Raw genomic sequence first — 14,309 nt, 5'->3', positions numbered from 1 at the left:
TTTGTTGTTCCTAAACTAAAGAGGAACTTCATTTCTATAAAGTGTTTGATTGAACAACACTATTATGTATATTTCAATGTTTAAAACTGTGGTAACTCAAAATAAAAGACTTAAAATTTCTCCTTAAAAAAATGCTTGTCTTTGGCACCTAAGGTTAGGACACATCAATCTCAATAATATTGAGAGATTGATTAAGAATAGACTTCTAAGTGAGTTAGAAGAAAATTCTTTACCTGTGTGTGAGTCATGCCTTAAAGGCAAAATGACTAAAAGATCTTTTGCTAGAAAAGGTCATAGGGCCAAAGAACCCTTAGAGTTTGTACATTTAGACCTTTATGGTCTGATGAATGTTAGAGTAAGAGGAGGGTTTGAATATTTCATCACTTTTATAATGATTATTCAAGATATGGGTATGTTTGTTTAATGCAACATAAGTTTGAAGTTTTTGAAAAGTTCAAAGAGTTTAAGACTGAAGTTGAAAATGTATTAAATAAAACAATTAAGAAATTTCGATCTGATTGAGGTGGAGAGTTTTTGGATCTTAAATTCCAGAATTATTTGATAGAACAAGGAATTGTATTTCAACATTCAGCACTTGGTACATCTCAACAGAATGGTGTATCAGAAAAGAGAAATCGAACCTTGTTGGATATGGTTCGGTCTATGATGAGTTATGCTTTCCTATCGGACTCGTTTTGGGGTTATGCAGTATAGACTGCAACTTTAATTTTGAACTGTGTTTCATCCAAGAGTGCTACGAGAACACCTTTGGAATTATGAAATGGTCGTAAAGCTAGTTTATGCCATTTCGGGATCTAGGGTTGCCCAACACAAGTGCTTGAGGAAAATCCTAAGAAATTGGAACCTCATTCAAAATTATGCCTATTTGTAGATTACCCTAAAGGAACGAGAGATGGATACTTCTACGATCCTAAAGAAAATAAAGTGTTTGTGTTGACAAACGTTACATTTTTATAAGAGGACCACATAAGAGAGCATAAGCCACGCAGTAAGATTATGTTGAATGAACTTTTTAAGGAAATTACTGAACCTTTAACAAGAGTTATTGAAGAACCCAACACCTCAACAAGAGTTGTTGACGTTGGTTCATCTAGTAGGTCATGTCCATCTGAAGTGTTGAGGGAATCTCGACGTAGTGGGAGGGTTGTGAACATGCCTATCCTTATATGGGTTTAACAGAAATCCTAGCTATGGTAGCTGATGGAGATGTTGAAGGTCTATTATCTTACAAAAAGACAATGGAGGATGTTGACAAAGATGAGTGGATCAAAGCTATGGATATTGAATTGGAATCTATGTACTTCTGTTCTTTTTAGGATCTTGTAGATCGACATGATGGTGTTAAACCTATAGGTTGCAAATTGATCTACAAGAGAAAACGGGATGCTAATAAGAAGGTGCAAATCTTCAAAGCTAGACTTGTGGCAAAGGGTTATACCCAAGTTGAGGGAGTTGACTATGAGGAGACTTTCTCACCTGTTGCCATATTGAAGTCTATCTGGATCCCCCTGTACATTGCCTCATATTATAACTATGAGATTTGACAAATGGATGTCAAAATTGTCTTTTTGAATAATAATCTTGAGGAGACCATTTATTTGGAGCAGTCTAAGGGATTCATAACCTAAGGTCAAGAGCAAAATATTTGCAAGCTTAATTAGTTCATCTATAGATTGAAGCAAGCTTCTCGATCTTCTTACGACTTTGATCAAAATGTTGATGAGCCTTGTGTTTATAAGAGAATCATCAACAGTTTAGTAGCCTTTCTAGTATTGTATGTAGATGATATCCTACACATAGAGAATGATGTAGGTCTACTAACTGAAATTAAGAATTGGCTAGCAACCCAATTCCAAATGAAAGATTTGGGAGCTAGCAACCCAATTCCAAATGAAAGATTTGGGAGAGGTGCAGTTTGTTCTGGGCTTCAAATCTTTATAAATCGAAAGAACAAAACTTTAGCTCTGTCTCAGATGTCGTACATTGAAAAAATACTTGTCAAATTCTCGATGCAGAACACCAAGAGGGGTTTACTCCCTTTCAGACATGGAGTTATATTGTCTAAGGAACAGTGTCCTAAGACACCTCAAGAGGTTGAGGAAACGAGACGGATCTCCTATGCATTGAATATTGGCAGCTTGATATATGCGATGTTATGTACTAAACCTGACATCTGCTCTGCAATGGGGATAATCAGTAAATATCAGTCTAATCTAGGATTTGATCGCTGGACCGCCGTTAAGAATATCCTCAAGTATCTACAGAGAACGAGGGACTACATGCTCGTCTATGGTTTTAAGGATTTGATCCTTACAGGATATACAAACTCTAATTTTCAAACTGATAGGGATTCTAAGAAATCCACATCAGAAACAGTGTTCACTCTTAACAAAGGAACAATAGTCTCGCGGAGCACCAACCAGTGGTGCATTACTGACTCCACCATAGAGGCTGAGTACGTAGCGGCTTGTGAAGATGCTAAAGAAGTTGTGTGGCTTAGAAAATTTTTTATTGATCTAGAAGTGGTTCCAGACATGTCAAAACTAGGGGTGTTCATGGGTTGGATTGGGTTGGGTTGAAAGACTTTTTGAACCCAACCCAATTGTTCAGGTTATAAATTTCTTCAACCCAAATAACCCTTATTAAAAAATAAAACTAACCCAACCCAACCATGAAATATTTGGGTTGGGTTGGTTCGAGTTAATCGAGTCATTTGTTTAAAATTTTGTTCTAAAAAGAAGCACAATGTAAATATGTAAAAAAACTTATTTAATTATTTTCATATATTGAATTAAGATTAACAACTCAATTTAGTGAAAATTTTCTTTCTAAAATGCAAAAAAACTACTTTTAAGAGTTGTTGAAGAATAGATTATTAAAAAAATATTGAAATTAAATAAAATTAAAATCAATATATATAAAAATAATTGTGTTATAAGTAATAAAAAAAATATTTTAAAGGTAATAATAAGTTCGGGCTGGTTCGGGTTGGTTTGGGTTATATTAGGTGAACCTTTGAATCAACTCAACCCATAAAATTTTTATTTATTTAAACCTAACCTAACCCAACCCAAACTGCGCGGGTTAGGTTGGGTTGATTGGTTTTTTCGGGTCATCGGATTTTTTGAACATCCCTAGTCAAAACCTATCATCCTTTATTGTGATAATAGCAGTGCTATGGCTAATTCCCGAGAGCCTCGGAGTCACAAGCGCGGGAAGCATATAGAACGAAAGTATCATCTCATTTGAGAGATTGTGCATCGAAGGGACGTGATCGTCACACGGATAGCTTCGGAGCACAACGTTGCCGATCTATTTACAAAGGCCCTCACGGCTAAGTTGTTTGAGAGTCACCTGCAGAGTATGGGTCTACGATACAGGCCACATTTAGTCTAGGACAAGTGGGAGATTTTGTACTAGGCGTGTTTTATGCCCTACTTTATTGTTTTGTGTACTTGTATATTAGTATGACTTGTATATTGTACACCCCACTAGCTTTAGGACAAGTGGAAGATTGTTGGGGTTAATGCCCTAAATCTCATAGAGTCCTGTAGTTTGTAATTTTATTTATTTAATAAAATATGAGATGTTTTATTTGACATTTAGTAGCATTAAACTCGTAAACCAATAAACTAACATCCAAGGTTATCATCTGTAGCTTAAACATGTATGTAAAGACATACTGGTGGATCATGTTTAAGTGATAACCTAAATGGTTTGTAGTAGATGGGTAAGGTTGGATACCTTATCTTGGTGACACTCTGAGTACGACCTGCTTTGTAGATGTTACAATTGTTGTAAAGTGCTACAAATGATTTAATCCTGATCATTCATGTGGTAACATGTGAGCGAGGATATTCTATATAAAGGAGGTTGTATAAGACCGGACCACAAAATGACTAGCCTCATTACATAGCGCCATTCATAATTGAGACTTATATTTCACCAGGATGACCATAGGTGACATGACCTGAATCTTGAATGAATTATGAACTCCTGCTTATGAAGGTGGTTCTTTGATTTGTATGGGTGAGATTGGTCAGATCGTTGACTCAATAAGCCTACCATTTTGGGGATTCGTTTGATTAGGGAGCTGATAACACAGCTATACAAGACAAAATTCACTCATTCCTCGACGTCGGAGAAAGTAGATAAATTGCTCCCTTAAGGGCGATTCCAAGGCTTGAACAATGTGACGTCACACCTCTCCTAGCCCGAGAAGGGTTTGTCATAGTTGGACTATGACTTATTGTTCATTAGAGAGATCAATAGTACTTAAAAAGTTAGATGTAACTACATGGGCAAATCGATAATTTTGGCCTAGTTGTACTTATGAGCAATTTGTGAAGGGTCATTGTACTTTTGATTGGTTATATCCAATCGACGCATAAATATATCTGTAATACGAAGAGTGCAGTTTTCGGTCTTTAGTGGAGTACCCGACAGTTAATGGATGTTGAATAAATTGATTAAAGGGGAGTTTAATTAATTATTCAAGTATCATTGGAGCTTTAATCCACAAGTCCATAAAGGTCCCCTCTATAGCTCAACGGGGTTTAATGAGAATCAATTTTGGATTAATTTGAATTATTCAAATTAAATGAGGGAATTAATTATATGTATATAATTAATTCAATTTAATTATGTATGATATAATTAATATAATGTATTTGATACATTATAATATAAATTTTATTTGAGAGGAAATAAATATTTGAATATGATTCAAATATTAATTATATGAATTGGATTCATATAATTGAATTTAATATAAATGGGATTTATATTAAATACTATTAATGAAAGAATTTAAAACTATAGGTTATATTGTATTTGATACAATATTAAACTATAGGTTATATGTTATATTTGATATAAATATAGTTTAATATAAAAGTGATTATCATATAAATATATATTAAATAGTTTATTAAAATAAATTATTTTAATTTATTTTTTTAAAATGTTTTGGGGAGGGAGTTGTAACTCCCCATTTTTCTCTGTACCTAGTGCATGTATGGGTGAGAGTGCATAGAGGTTGGTTGAGTTTAAAGAGTGCATAGAGGTTGGTTGAGTTTAAATAGAAGAAATTTTCTCTGAAAAAGAACTCTGCAAGAAATTGTTTTTTAGTTTTTCTCTTTTATCAATTCCTCCCAATCTCCCTGTCTTCCAAAATTTCAAGAGCCCATGCAATTTCTTAGATTCTCATCTTAGAAAATACAGAGGAAACACTTTTGGTAGTGGCCATTTGGATTTGTTCAAGAAAATGTTCTTCAAAGGTAAGAGTTTTCTAGAAACCCTAATTCTCTCTTTTCTTGTTCAATTAGCATGTAATTGATATTCTGCGTAAAATTAAAATTGGGACTGATCTCCATGTTTTCACTCAGGACCTTCATAGCTTCCTTCGTTTTGAAATACTAATTTCTGTCTTTGGATTTTTTTAAAAAAATAATTAATCTGGTTTCTAAACATCTAAACGCTGTTAAAAGCATTCAGGTCCTTCATCTCTAACATACTAACTTGAATAAGAGTTCATCTTAATACTTTACTGCACATACAATCAACCATGCCTATCAAGTTATTAAAAGCAAAATAAAAGTTTTTTAAAAAGAAGCAAAATAAAAGTTAAAATCTATATGTTTTTTTTTTTCTTGTTTTAAAATATAGAAAAATGAGTAACTTATTTATAAATATTACAAAATGTAGTAGACATTGATAGACATCTATTATATTTTAAAATATTTTTAGCAATTTTATCATCTAAAATAATTACTCTTTTTAGAAATAAATATATATGTTGTTAAACAAAATAAAAATTATTTTTTTCTTTTACATTATGTGGAGTAGAGGATCGAACCTCAAACCTCAAGATTGATGATTCAAATTCACAAATGGAAACTTCTTTTATCTATTATGACTCAAAGTATAACATACCCTTTTTAGTGCGGGTTTTTTTGTAGGGAAGACCCAAATGAAATTTGGTTAAAGATTCAAATTTGCTCGAAAAGTGGTTTTTTGCTTACATCAATCACGTATGAAACTATCATCTTGTCCTGAAACTGCATGCAAGGGCCTGATGTTCAAATGAATTCTCGTTTCTTCCTCTCGCTCCCTATTTCTTCCTCTCGCTTCTTCCTCTTGTTCCTTATCAAACATTGCAATTTTTTTCCTTGATTTTTTCCTTCATTTGAATTCTTCCTATCGCTTCTTGGTCCTGATGTCCCTTCTTCTTTTTGTTTCTTAGTCTCCCTCACATCTTGATTCACGCTCCAACTTACATCTTTGATTTAAGAAGAGGAAGAAAGCAATGACATAAATAGAAGAAATCACAGGAAAAGAGGGTGAATGCAGAAATTCCAGTGAAATGGATCGGCGGTGGGAGTAAAAGCTTGGAAGAAGAAAAAAAAAAAAAAAGAGTTAGAAGAAGGAAAAAAATGGAAGAAGAAATGAAAAAAAAGGGGAAAATGCAGAAAAAATGAGAAAAAAAATATGAAAAAAAAAGGCTAGAAAAGAGAGAAAAAAGAAGTTAAAAGGAAAAAAAATGATTAAAGTAATAATTTCACAACATCAAGAAAGGCCAAATTTCATTAATTTTGAAACTCGAGAGTACTTTTCTTTTAGTACAACAAAGAGTGGTACAAAAATTTAACTTTTAATCACAAGTAAGATAGTATATGTCAATTATTGCAACTTTTTATTTATTTATTTTTTTCTTTCTTTTTTTAAGTATAAGTGACAATAATAACTTACTCTTATAACTTCTTCAAACTGATCAAAATATTTACGGATATTAAAGAAATAAAGTGTTAATAGTTATAAGGATTGTCGGGTCGTTACGTATTTGTAGGCGTATTTTAGTGGATTATTGAAGATTTTACAGATTTTACATATCTATCTTTTGAGTAGTTATACAGAATACAGAAATATACAAAGTACTTTTATATAAAGAACTAACATTGGCAAGATTCTTCATTTCTTTATAATAAATAGTAAAATTATCAAAAGCATTCCTAAGAACATAGTATTATTCACTACTATTATGTGTGAATACAATAAATTCCACTCCCCCACCCCCACCCCCCCCCCCCCCCCCCCCCCCCTCCCCAAAAAAAAATGTGATAATGTGATAATGAATAGTTGATCAACAATCATTGTATAACAAAACGAAATTGTGGACTTTCAGATGGTGGGAAGAAGTTTCTTGTTCAGATTCTGAAATCTTTCATATTCTGAAAGAATCAAAGAACATCTTCACAGATTTTAAAATCAATTGCTGTTGTTGTGAGGTAGAAGATCATTTTGGTTGAGAGTATGTTCTAACACATTTCAACAGCCTATTGAAAGTATAGACTTTGCCAGATGATAAATTTGCTGCTACTGTAGTCCCTCTGTAGTGTAATGTTGTAAGGGAAATTTGTTCTGACGACCAAAGACCGACCTCATCAAGATCCCCTCCTGTCCAGCACATGTTTACTGTCAAGCCACCCCGCGCCTTCAATCCTTTAACGCAACCGTACGGCCAGACATCGCGGGGAAGAGCAGGAAGCAAGTACAGATCCTTAACGGTGCTCTGGACGAGCATTTCAGCAATTGCAGCTGAGAATCTGGATAGGCCAGCAGCACCCAAGAAAAGAAGCATAAAAAACTATATGATTAGATTGCTTGTAGATTTTCCAGAGAAAGAGTACTATTGTTTCATTTGGCTTACAAATGTACTTCATTGGCAACCTCCATGCACAAAAAAAAAGTGAATACACTATGTGTAAACCATGTAGCTTACCCAAAGTTGGCATCTATTTGGAAAGGGGGGTGGGCAGTGAACAAATTGCTGTATAGGCCCCCTTCATAATCACTTTCATGATCTGGATCCACGAGATCAAACAAATGATTGACCATCCGGTATGCGTGCTCGCTGTTCTGAAGACGAGCCCATAGAGCGATTTTCCATGCCGTCGACCATCCTGGACCTTCCTCTCCTGTTTCACATGAGAAAGTCTATAAGCACTGTTGTTTAGCACAGTGGTCAAATGAAGTTTATCTTATATCCTTTCAAATTATTAACAGACAAACCAAAATAATTACATAAAAAAAAGTACTGGTTGCTAGTCAGAAATATAACAGATTCTAAATAAGATTCATCCCTATGTGGCTATGTCTAATAAAGCCTAATGTAGAACGAAATCCCAAGAATTTGGTTGACGATTAGAAACCTCTTTTATGAAGAGTATTGTTTGCAGCTTCCGAAATGTTGGGAGTTTTCTCAACAGTTATGGTGTGCCCTGGATACAGCCCAAACAGGTGCGATACATGTCGATGATGCACTTCTCGGTCCTCGAAGTCAAGAGCCTAATACAAGAAATGTTGAGTTAGGGCGGTCTAGATAATTCAATGCTCCTGGTTAAGAGATGAGATACTTACATACCCATTCCATAAGAGAACCATCTTTAGCTATCTTATAAGGTAATAGCCTAGCTTGAGCCCTTCGGACCTTGTCGATAAAAGTATCCTTGCTTTTTCCCAGAATCTATTAAACATGTAAACTTTGGAAAACATAAACAAATACATCGAGCAGATGAAGTAAAAAAGTTCCATTTTACGAGCATGGCAAAAAAGCTTCACCTCTGCAGCAGATATGATGGATGAGAAAACCTCCTTTATGATAGCAATATCCATTGTTGTTGAATAACTCACACTAGCAGGTTTACCATCAGGAGCTATGAACATGTGCTCTGGGGATGTTGATGGGTTTGTTTCCAAATATCCGTCCTTGCCATTAATTAACCAATCCAACAGAAATGATGCGCATCCTTCCATCAGAGGATATGCCTTGTTTTTTAAAAAATTCTGAAGGTGGATTGAATTATATAAGATAATGAACAGAAATTTCCATTTATTAAAGGTGAGTTTACTGAATTGCAGTACGAAGGTAACTTATTTTTCTCTAGAAGTAACACTGTTCTATACTCAACTTCAGTACCACAAAACATCTGCTCAAACTAAGCACTGAACAAAGACAGCCATACAATTGCACGCAGGAACTTACTTTGTCCATTGTGTAAGTGTAATGCTCCCACAGGTGGGTACAAAGCCATGCTCCACCCATTGGCCATAAAGCCCAAACAGCCTGTCCTCGATCCGGAGAACTTTTCGCCCAGATGTCCGATACTTGATGAGCCACCCAACCGTTTGCTTCATAGTTCACCTATAAAATTCAAAAACAGGTGAGGACAATGACACAGACAAGGTAAAGAATGTTTTCCCTATAATGGAAACCATAGGGCAAGCCCCAAAAACGACAGATTTAGGCTATTGATCTTCAGTACACAATATATGTTAACCAAAATTAAAATGGTAGAACTAAAAATAGCTAGAGCCGAAAATCACATATTCTTGGACACGTTAACTAATTGTTCTTCAGCATTTCATCTCAAACAAAACCATGTATTTTGATTATTGATCTCTTTCTAATATCACTAAAGAGAACTAAAATTGGATTGTTAAAACAATTATGTACAGCACAGAACAAATAAGTATCAAAGGTACAGAAGCTTACTTTTGCAGTTTTACGCCCATTGATAGACAAGAAGGATGTGAAATCAAACAATGGTTCCTGGCACTCTTTAAGGTTGCACGGAAGGGATGGCCAATAGTTCATTTGAAGATTAATGTTCAAGTGCGGAGCACCACTGAAGAAAATAAAAGGGAAACTAGATAAGCATCTAAGGAGATGAATCAAAGAAAAATGTCTATGAGAAAAATAGGCTACCACATTTTGTCATTAACAGTTGGTATTGAACTTCATCTTGTTATGCAACATTCCAAACTGAAGGGATCAGGAGAAAGGTAGATAGAGAGAGATACAGTTATGGTTCGCTCAGTTCACTTTCTTCCACATTTTTATTAAACTCTAACTTCTAAAATGCATTAGATGAAAATATAAAGCAACATAACATTAAAATAATAAGAATAAGACTAGAAACTTACTCCCATGCTGGTTCGACGTTCTTGTTCCATATACCCTGAAGGTTTGCCACCTGAGTTCCAGGCCGTGAACAAGCGATAAGTAGATACCGACTATATTGAAATAGCAGCTCTACCAAAGATGGGTCTTCATCAGTCCGAAAAGATTTTACCCTCTCTGCAGTAGAAGCTACTCTAACTTCCTTTCCTCCAGAATTAGTTGAAGAAGATCCGTTCTTAGAGCTCTTTGAAAGATGCAATGAAACGCGGTTAAAAAGACTCTGATAATCATTCAAATGTCGTGCATAAAGATCGGAATAAGACAAATTTTTTATCTTTTTCATTGTAGCAAGTGACTCAGAAGAAGGATCCTTCCTAGACAATGAAGGCTCTGTAAATGGCCCTTCAAAAGATGACGAAGCCACCAGACGCAAGACAGCCCAATCTGAGCCATTAACCTTCAACTTCTTTTCATCTAAATCGTGTACTACTCCACTGCCATCACTAACCTGTAAACTAAGAACGGCATAATATTGAATGCCTTTGGGATTGTCATCTAAATCCATTTTTGGAGGAATCCTCACACCACGACAGCTTCCATGTAGTACGATTAGACTTTGACCATCTACTACATGTGAGCTGTGATGTAACTTGCTATCAATGGACACAATGAATGACAAAGATCCTGGTTTGCTTGCAGCGATCTTGGTTACAATTACTTGATCCGGGTTAGACGCAAAATGTTCCCTTGTAAATTCTACATCACCGACAGAGTACTTCACCCTTGCTGTGGCTGTATTTAAGTCTAATTCCCGATGATAAGTCTGTGGAGTATATGACTGATGGGAAACATCAAACTCTAGCTTAATGTCACCCAGAAGTTGATAAACCTGCATGATCCCAAAATTGTCAGTATAACATAATACTCATACAAACTGCTTCAGCTTTAATGCTCTATGAAGTCTTCAGTATGATAAGCAACTAAAACTCCAAAAGAGAAGAAACAGTAAATGAGAATTTTGGGGAAAGAAAAATTTATTTTTGAAATGCTAAAATAGGCATCCCTTCCTAGTAAGGGATAAGTTGAACCTATTCAACAAGCACGAGGCATTTGATGACCAGTTACTTATAAGCTCTGAATAGTGGTTTAAGACAGCATGAAGCGCATACATGTGAAGGGAGATTGGCCTAGCAGAGACTGGGAACAAAAAGGTTGCAAAGAACTACAACGAATGATTCATTAAGAGCTTCTTTAACAAGGAATTAAATTCATTTAAGGAACAAATTGTGCACTAGGAAATCTTATTATGAGGGGTTGAGAAGCATTACATCAGACGGCTTTCCTGACAGCTTAACTGCGGCTTCAGTAGCTTCAGCATATTTTCCATCATCAACAAGCTTTCTAACCTCCCTTAGAGCCTCAGGAGCATCTGGATTTGTATAGTCCGCAGGAGTTCCAGTCCAAAGTGTGTCCTCTGCATGAATTTTTATTAGCCTTCAGAGTGCATAGTTGAAACTTTGAACTGTAACAATCACTTACTAGGTTTGCATGAAAGCAGTAAAGTTCAGTAGGATACCCAAATCCATCCCCCCCACCCACTCCCAAAAAAAAAAAAAAAAAGGTTCAAATGATACCAGATCCATCCAGCCAGAACAGAAACATACACGTCTGTAGTCTGTATATTTTATATCTTTTGTATATACTTCACAGCCATTCAAAACACAGCCTATAATTCAAACAAATCTGGTTGAACCAACCGTCTAAAGACTACCAACAATGAAGGAAGGAAAATCTAGACAATGAGTTAATATTATACTCCCAACTACATAGCTAGTTGACAAATTGTAGTAGTTAAATAAAAAAATTAACATCAATCACAAAAATTCAACACAATGGGAATGGGTTTCCCAATCAAATGTAATATTCTCAAATTAGTAATGGCAAAAATTATAAAGAACGAAAGAGAGAGACAGAAACTCAGATAAATGTTGTAACATCTTACACACAAACACACCCATCTGACTTCTCAGTAATCAAACTGCATACTGCATCCAAATACATCTCTGTTTCTTCCAAAATAGCTCAAACAAAACGAAAAAGACCTCAAGAGTTAAAAGGGGACAAACCATTGAGCTGAAGAATCTCAGTGTCGACACCACCCCAAACCATGGCTCCAAGCCGCCCATTCCCAATAGGAATCGCATCAGTCCAGTGCTTGGCAGGGCCATTAAACGTGAGCTTCAAAGGGTCGGAGGACTCCGCCATTCCCACTAAACTCGGCCTCCAAATGTCCTTCTCCGCCATGGAAAAAGGGAAACAGAGAGGAAGAAGAAGCAGAGCAAGAAGAAATCCATTTTCACGGAGATGGGTCTTCAAGTTTGGAAGCAACATGAAGAATGGAAGTGGGAAATGGCGAATGGAAGTGGGAAATGGCGAATGGGGAAGGGAAAGAAGAAGGGTAGTTGAATGTGGGTCGATGTGGTCTGAAATCAAAGAAAGTGGGGCTTTCTACTGTTGTACAACGCCATTTTTATCGTGTAAACAGCTGCATAGAGGCCAAAAGCTACAGGGCACGCGTAACTAGGACTAGTGGCAGAGTGCTCACGAGAAAATCCAGGATGATTTCAGATCGTTTATCTTTGCTTCTTATTATATAGTATCAATAGAAAGCATCTCGCAAAGGAAAGACGGTGCTTTTCTTTTTTCCTTTTATTTTCCCAACACTTCATGTGCTGTTTAGTTGGTGGTCTTTCAATGTCCGGTTTAAAGGCTTATTGCCCCTAATTTTCGTTTTAATCTCTTTAATTTTTGACAAATTATCTTCTTGGTCCCAAATTTTCAATACTAAATTTGTTGGTCTCTAATCATGTTTTTTATATCCTTATGTGCCAATAATTACGTAGTTCGATGAATTTAAGTTAAACTGATATTTTTTTTTTATTTAAACATTAGTGAGACCGTTACATAGACTTATAAGTTTGTGATATTTGTTAATCGTCATGGGTTGGATTGCGTCATTGGAGAAGGAGGTTGAAAGGAATCTAATTGTTGTGGATTAAGTTCACCCATAAAACTAAGAAACTATACCATTAATGTGACTTCAACCATAAAAATTTATTGTTATTATATATATATATAGTATAATCACAATAAGAGGATTCAAACAATTGACCTCGTGATTACTAACACACTTATATATCATTTGAGATATATTTATTTTGACATTATTATTATTATATTAATACTTGTCAAACCCATAAAAGTTATTATAAGAATCATGTATAAATGAAAAAATTGGAAATTTTATAGACTATAAACAAATGCACAACATAGTATCAATTATTTAGTGAGAAACATGTTAATGTGGGGCAAAATTAATAATTACAAGAAAAATCAGAAATATTTTGAAAGAATCAAGATTAGAGATATACTCATGTGTCATTGTGAACTAAAAAAATCTTATTTCAACTAACAAATCTAGAAGGCATGAGGGCATGCCCCCTCGAGTCCTATATTAATTAACCTAATAAATATGATAAGACGAATTAATAATTTAATACAGCTAAATATAGTTAATATATAGCATAATAACCATTGCTATATATATATATAATAGACTTCTAGATATTTTAATCTTTGTCAGTAAATTATGTTTTGTGGTTAGTTAGTTATTAGAAAATGGATTGTATTATCTATTTTAAGATTACCGCTTAAAAGAAGAAACAAATTGAAAATAAACTTCATATGGTTTATTCATATTATTAATTTGTTATTTGTTTATGTGTTATCCACCACTTAAATGATTATTTTAATGCTTACCATATTGTAAATTTTAATTTACTTCTTAAGTTATTATAGTTTCTAATGTCCTTTTATAATGTGTTGTGTCATGAGTATTAAAATAATAGTGAGATGTATCGGTTTATATTATTAAATTTGGGATACAATCAAGTAAGTATGGTTCAAATGACATAGTATTTGTATTGTCAATCTTGAAGTTAAATGTTCAATTCTCTCTCCTCACAATTGTCAAAAAAAAAAAAAAATTCGGAGATGTATTAATTTAAACATTACACCTATTTAGGTCGAAGTAATATATCTCATGTATAAATGACTTAGACTAAATATCACGTGCATCGACATGTTGTGAACTAGTTTACATAAGTGAATCAATTTAGTTAAACTCACAGTTATAACTTTGTTTAAAACCATTAATACACAACTTTCACATCAGGCAAAGTTTAATGTAAATTAGAGAGAAATGCAAGAATGAAATAGATAGTAATGACTGTCATTAAATTTGATTGTATTTTTACTTGTTCATTTT

At 34.5% G+C, this 14,309-nt stretch overlaps 1 protein-coding gene across 1 annotated transcript; it reads right to left on the bottom strand.

Moving 5' to 3' along the window:
- Positions 1-7,148: 7,148 nt before the first annotated feature.
- FUC95A (1,2-alpha-L-fucosidase) lies at positions 7,149-12,660 on the bottom strand. Its single transcript, XM_039021305.2, has 10 exons — positions 12,109-12,660; positions 11,311-11,456; positions 10,006-10,871; positions 9,575-9,707; positions 9,065-9,223; positions 8,641-8,865; positions 8,444-8,545; positions 8,232-8,367; positions 7,802-7,997; positions 7,149-7,625 (listed from the first exon to the last, which is right to left on the bottom strand). Exons 1-10 carry the CDS (start codon positions 12,371-12,373, stop codon positions 7,316-7,318), a joined length of 2,538 nt encoding a protein of 845 aa, XP_038877233.2. The 5' UTR covers positions 12,374-12,660; the 3' UTR covers positions 7,149-7,315.
- Positions 12,661-14,309: the final 1,649 nt, after the last annotated feature.

The sequence above is a fragment of the Benincasa hispida genome, chromosome 1 (genome assembly GCF_027475165.1).
Source record: "Benincasa hispida cultivar pf3 chromosome 1, pf3_genome.v1.1, whole genome shotgun sequence".
Lineage (NCBI taxonomy): Eukaryota > Viridiplantae > Streptophyta > Magnoliopsida > Cucurbitales > Cucurbitaceae > Benincasa > Benincasa hispida.
The sequence above is the reverse complement of the archived record's forward strand: the minus strand, read 5'-3'. Positions and strand labels throughout refer to the sequence as shown.

Bases quoted from the DNA above. Each gene is read 5' to 3' on its own strand.
- FUC95A (XM_039021305.2), bottom strand. From the start codon at position 12,373: ATGTTGCTTCCAAACTTGAAGACCCATCTCCGTGAAAATGGATTTCTT. The intron at 8,866-9,064 runs GTAAGTTCCTGC...ATCCACCTTCAG, and splicing joins ACACTTACACAATGGACAAA to AATTTTTTAAAAAACAAGGC. The intron at 8,368-8,443 runs GTATGTAAGTAT...TTCTTGTATTAG, and splicing joins ATGGTTCTCTTATGGAATGG to GCTCTTGACTTCGAGGACCG.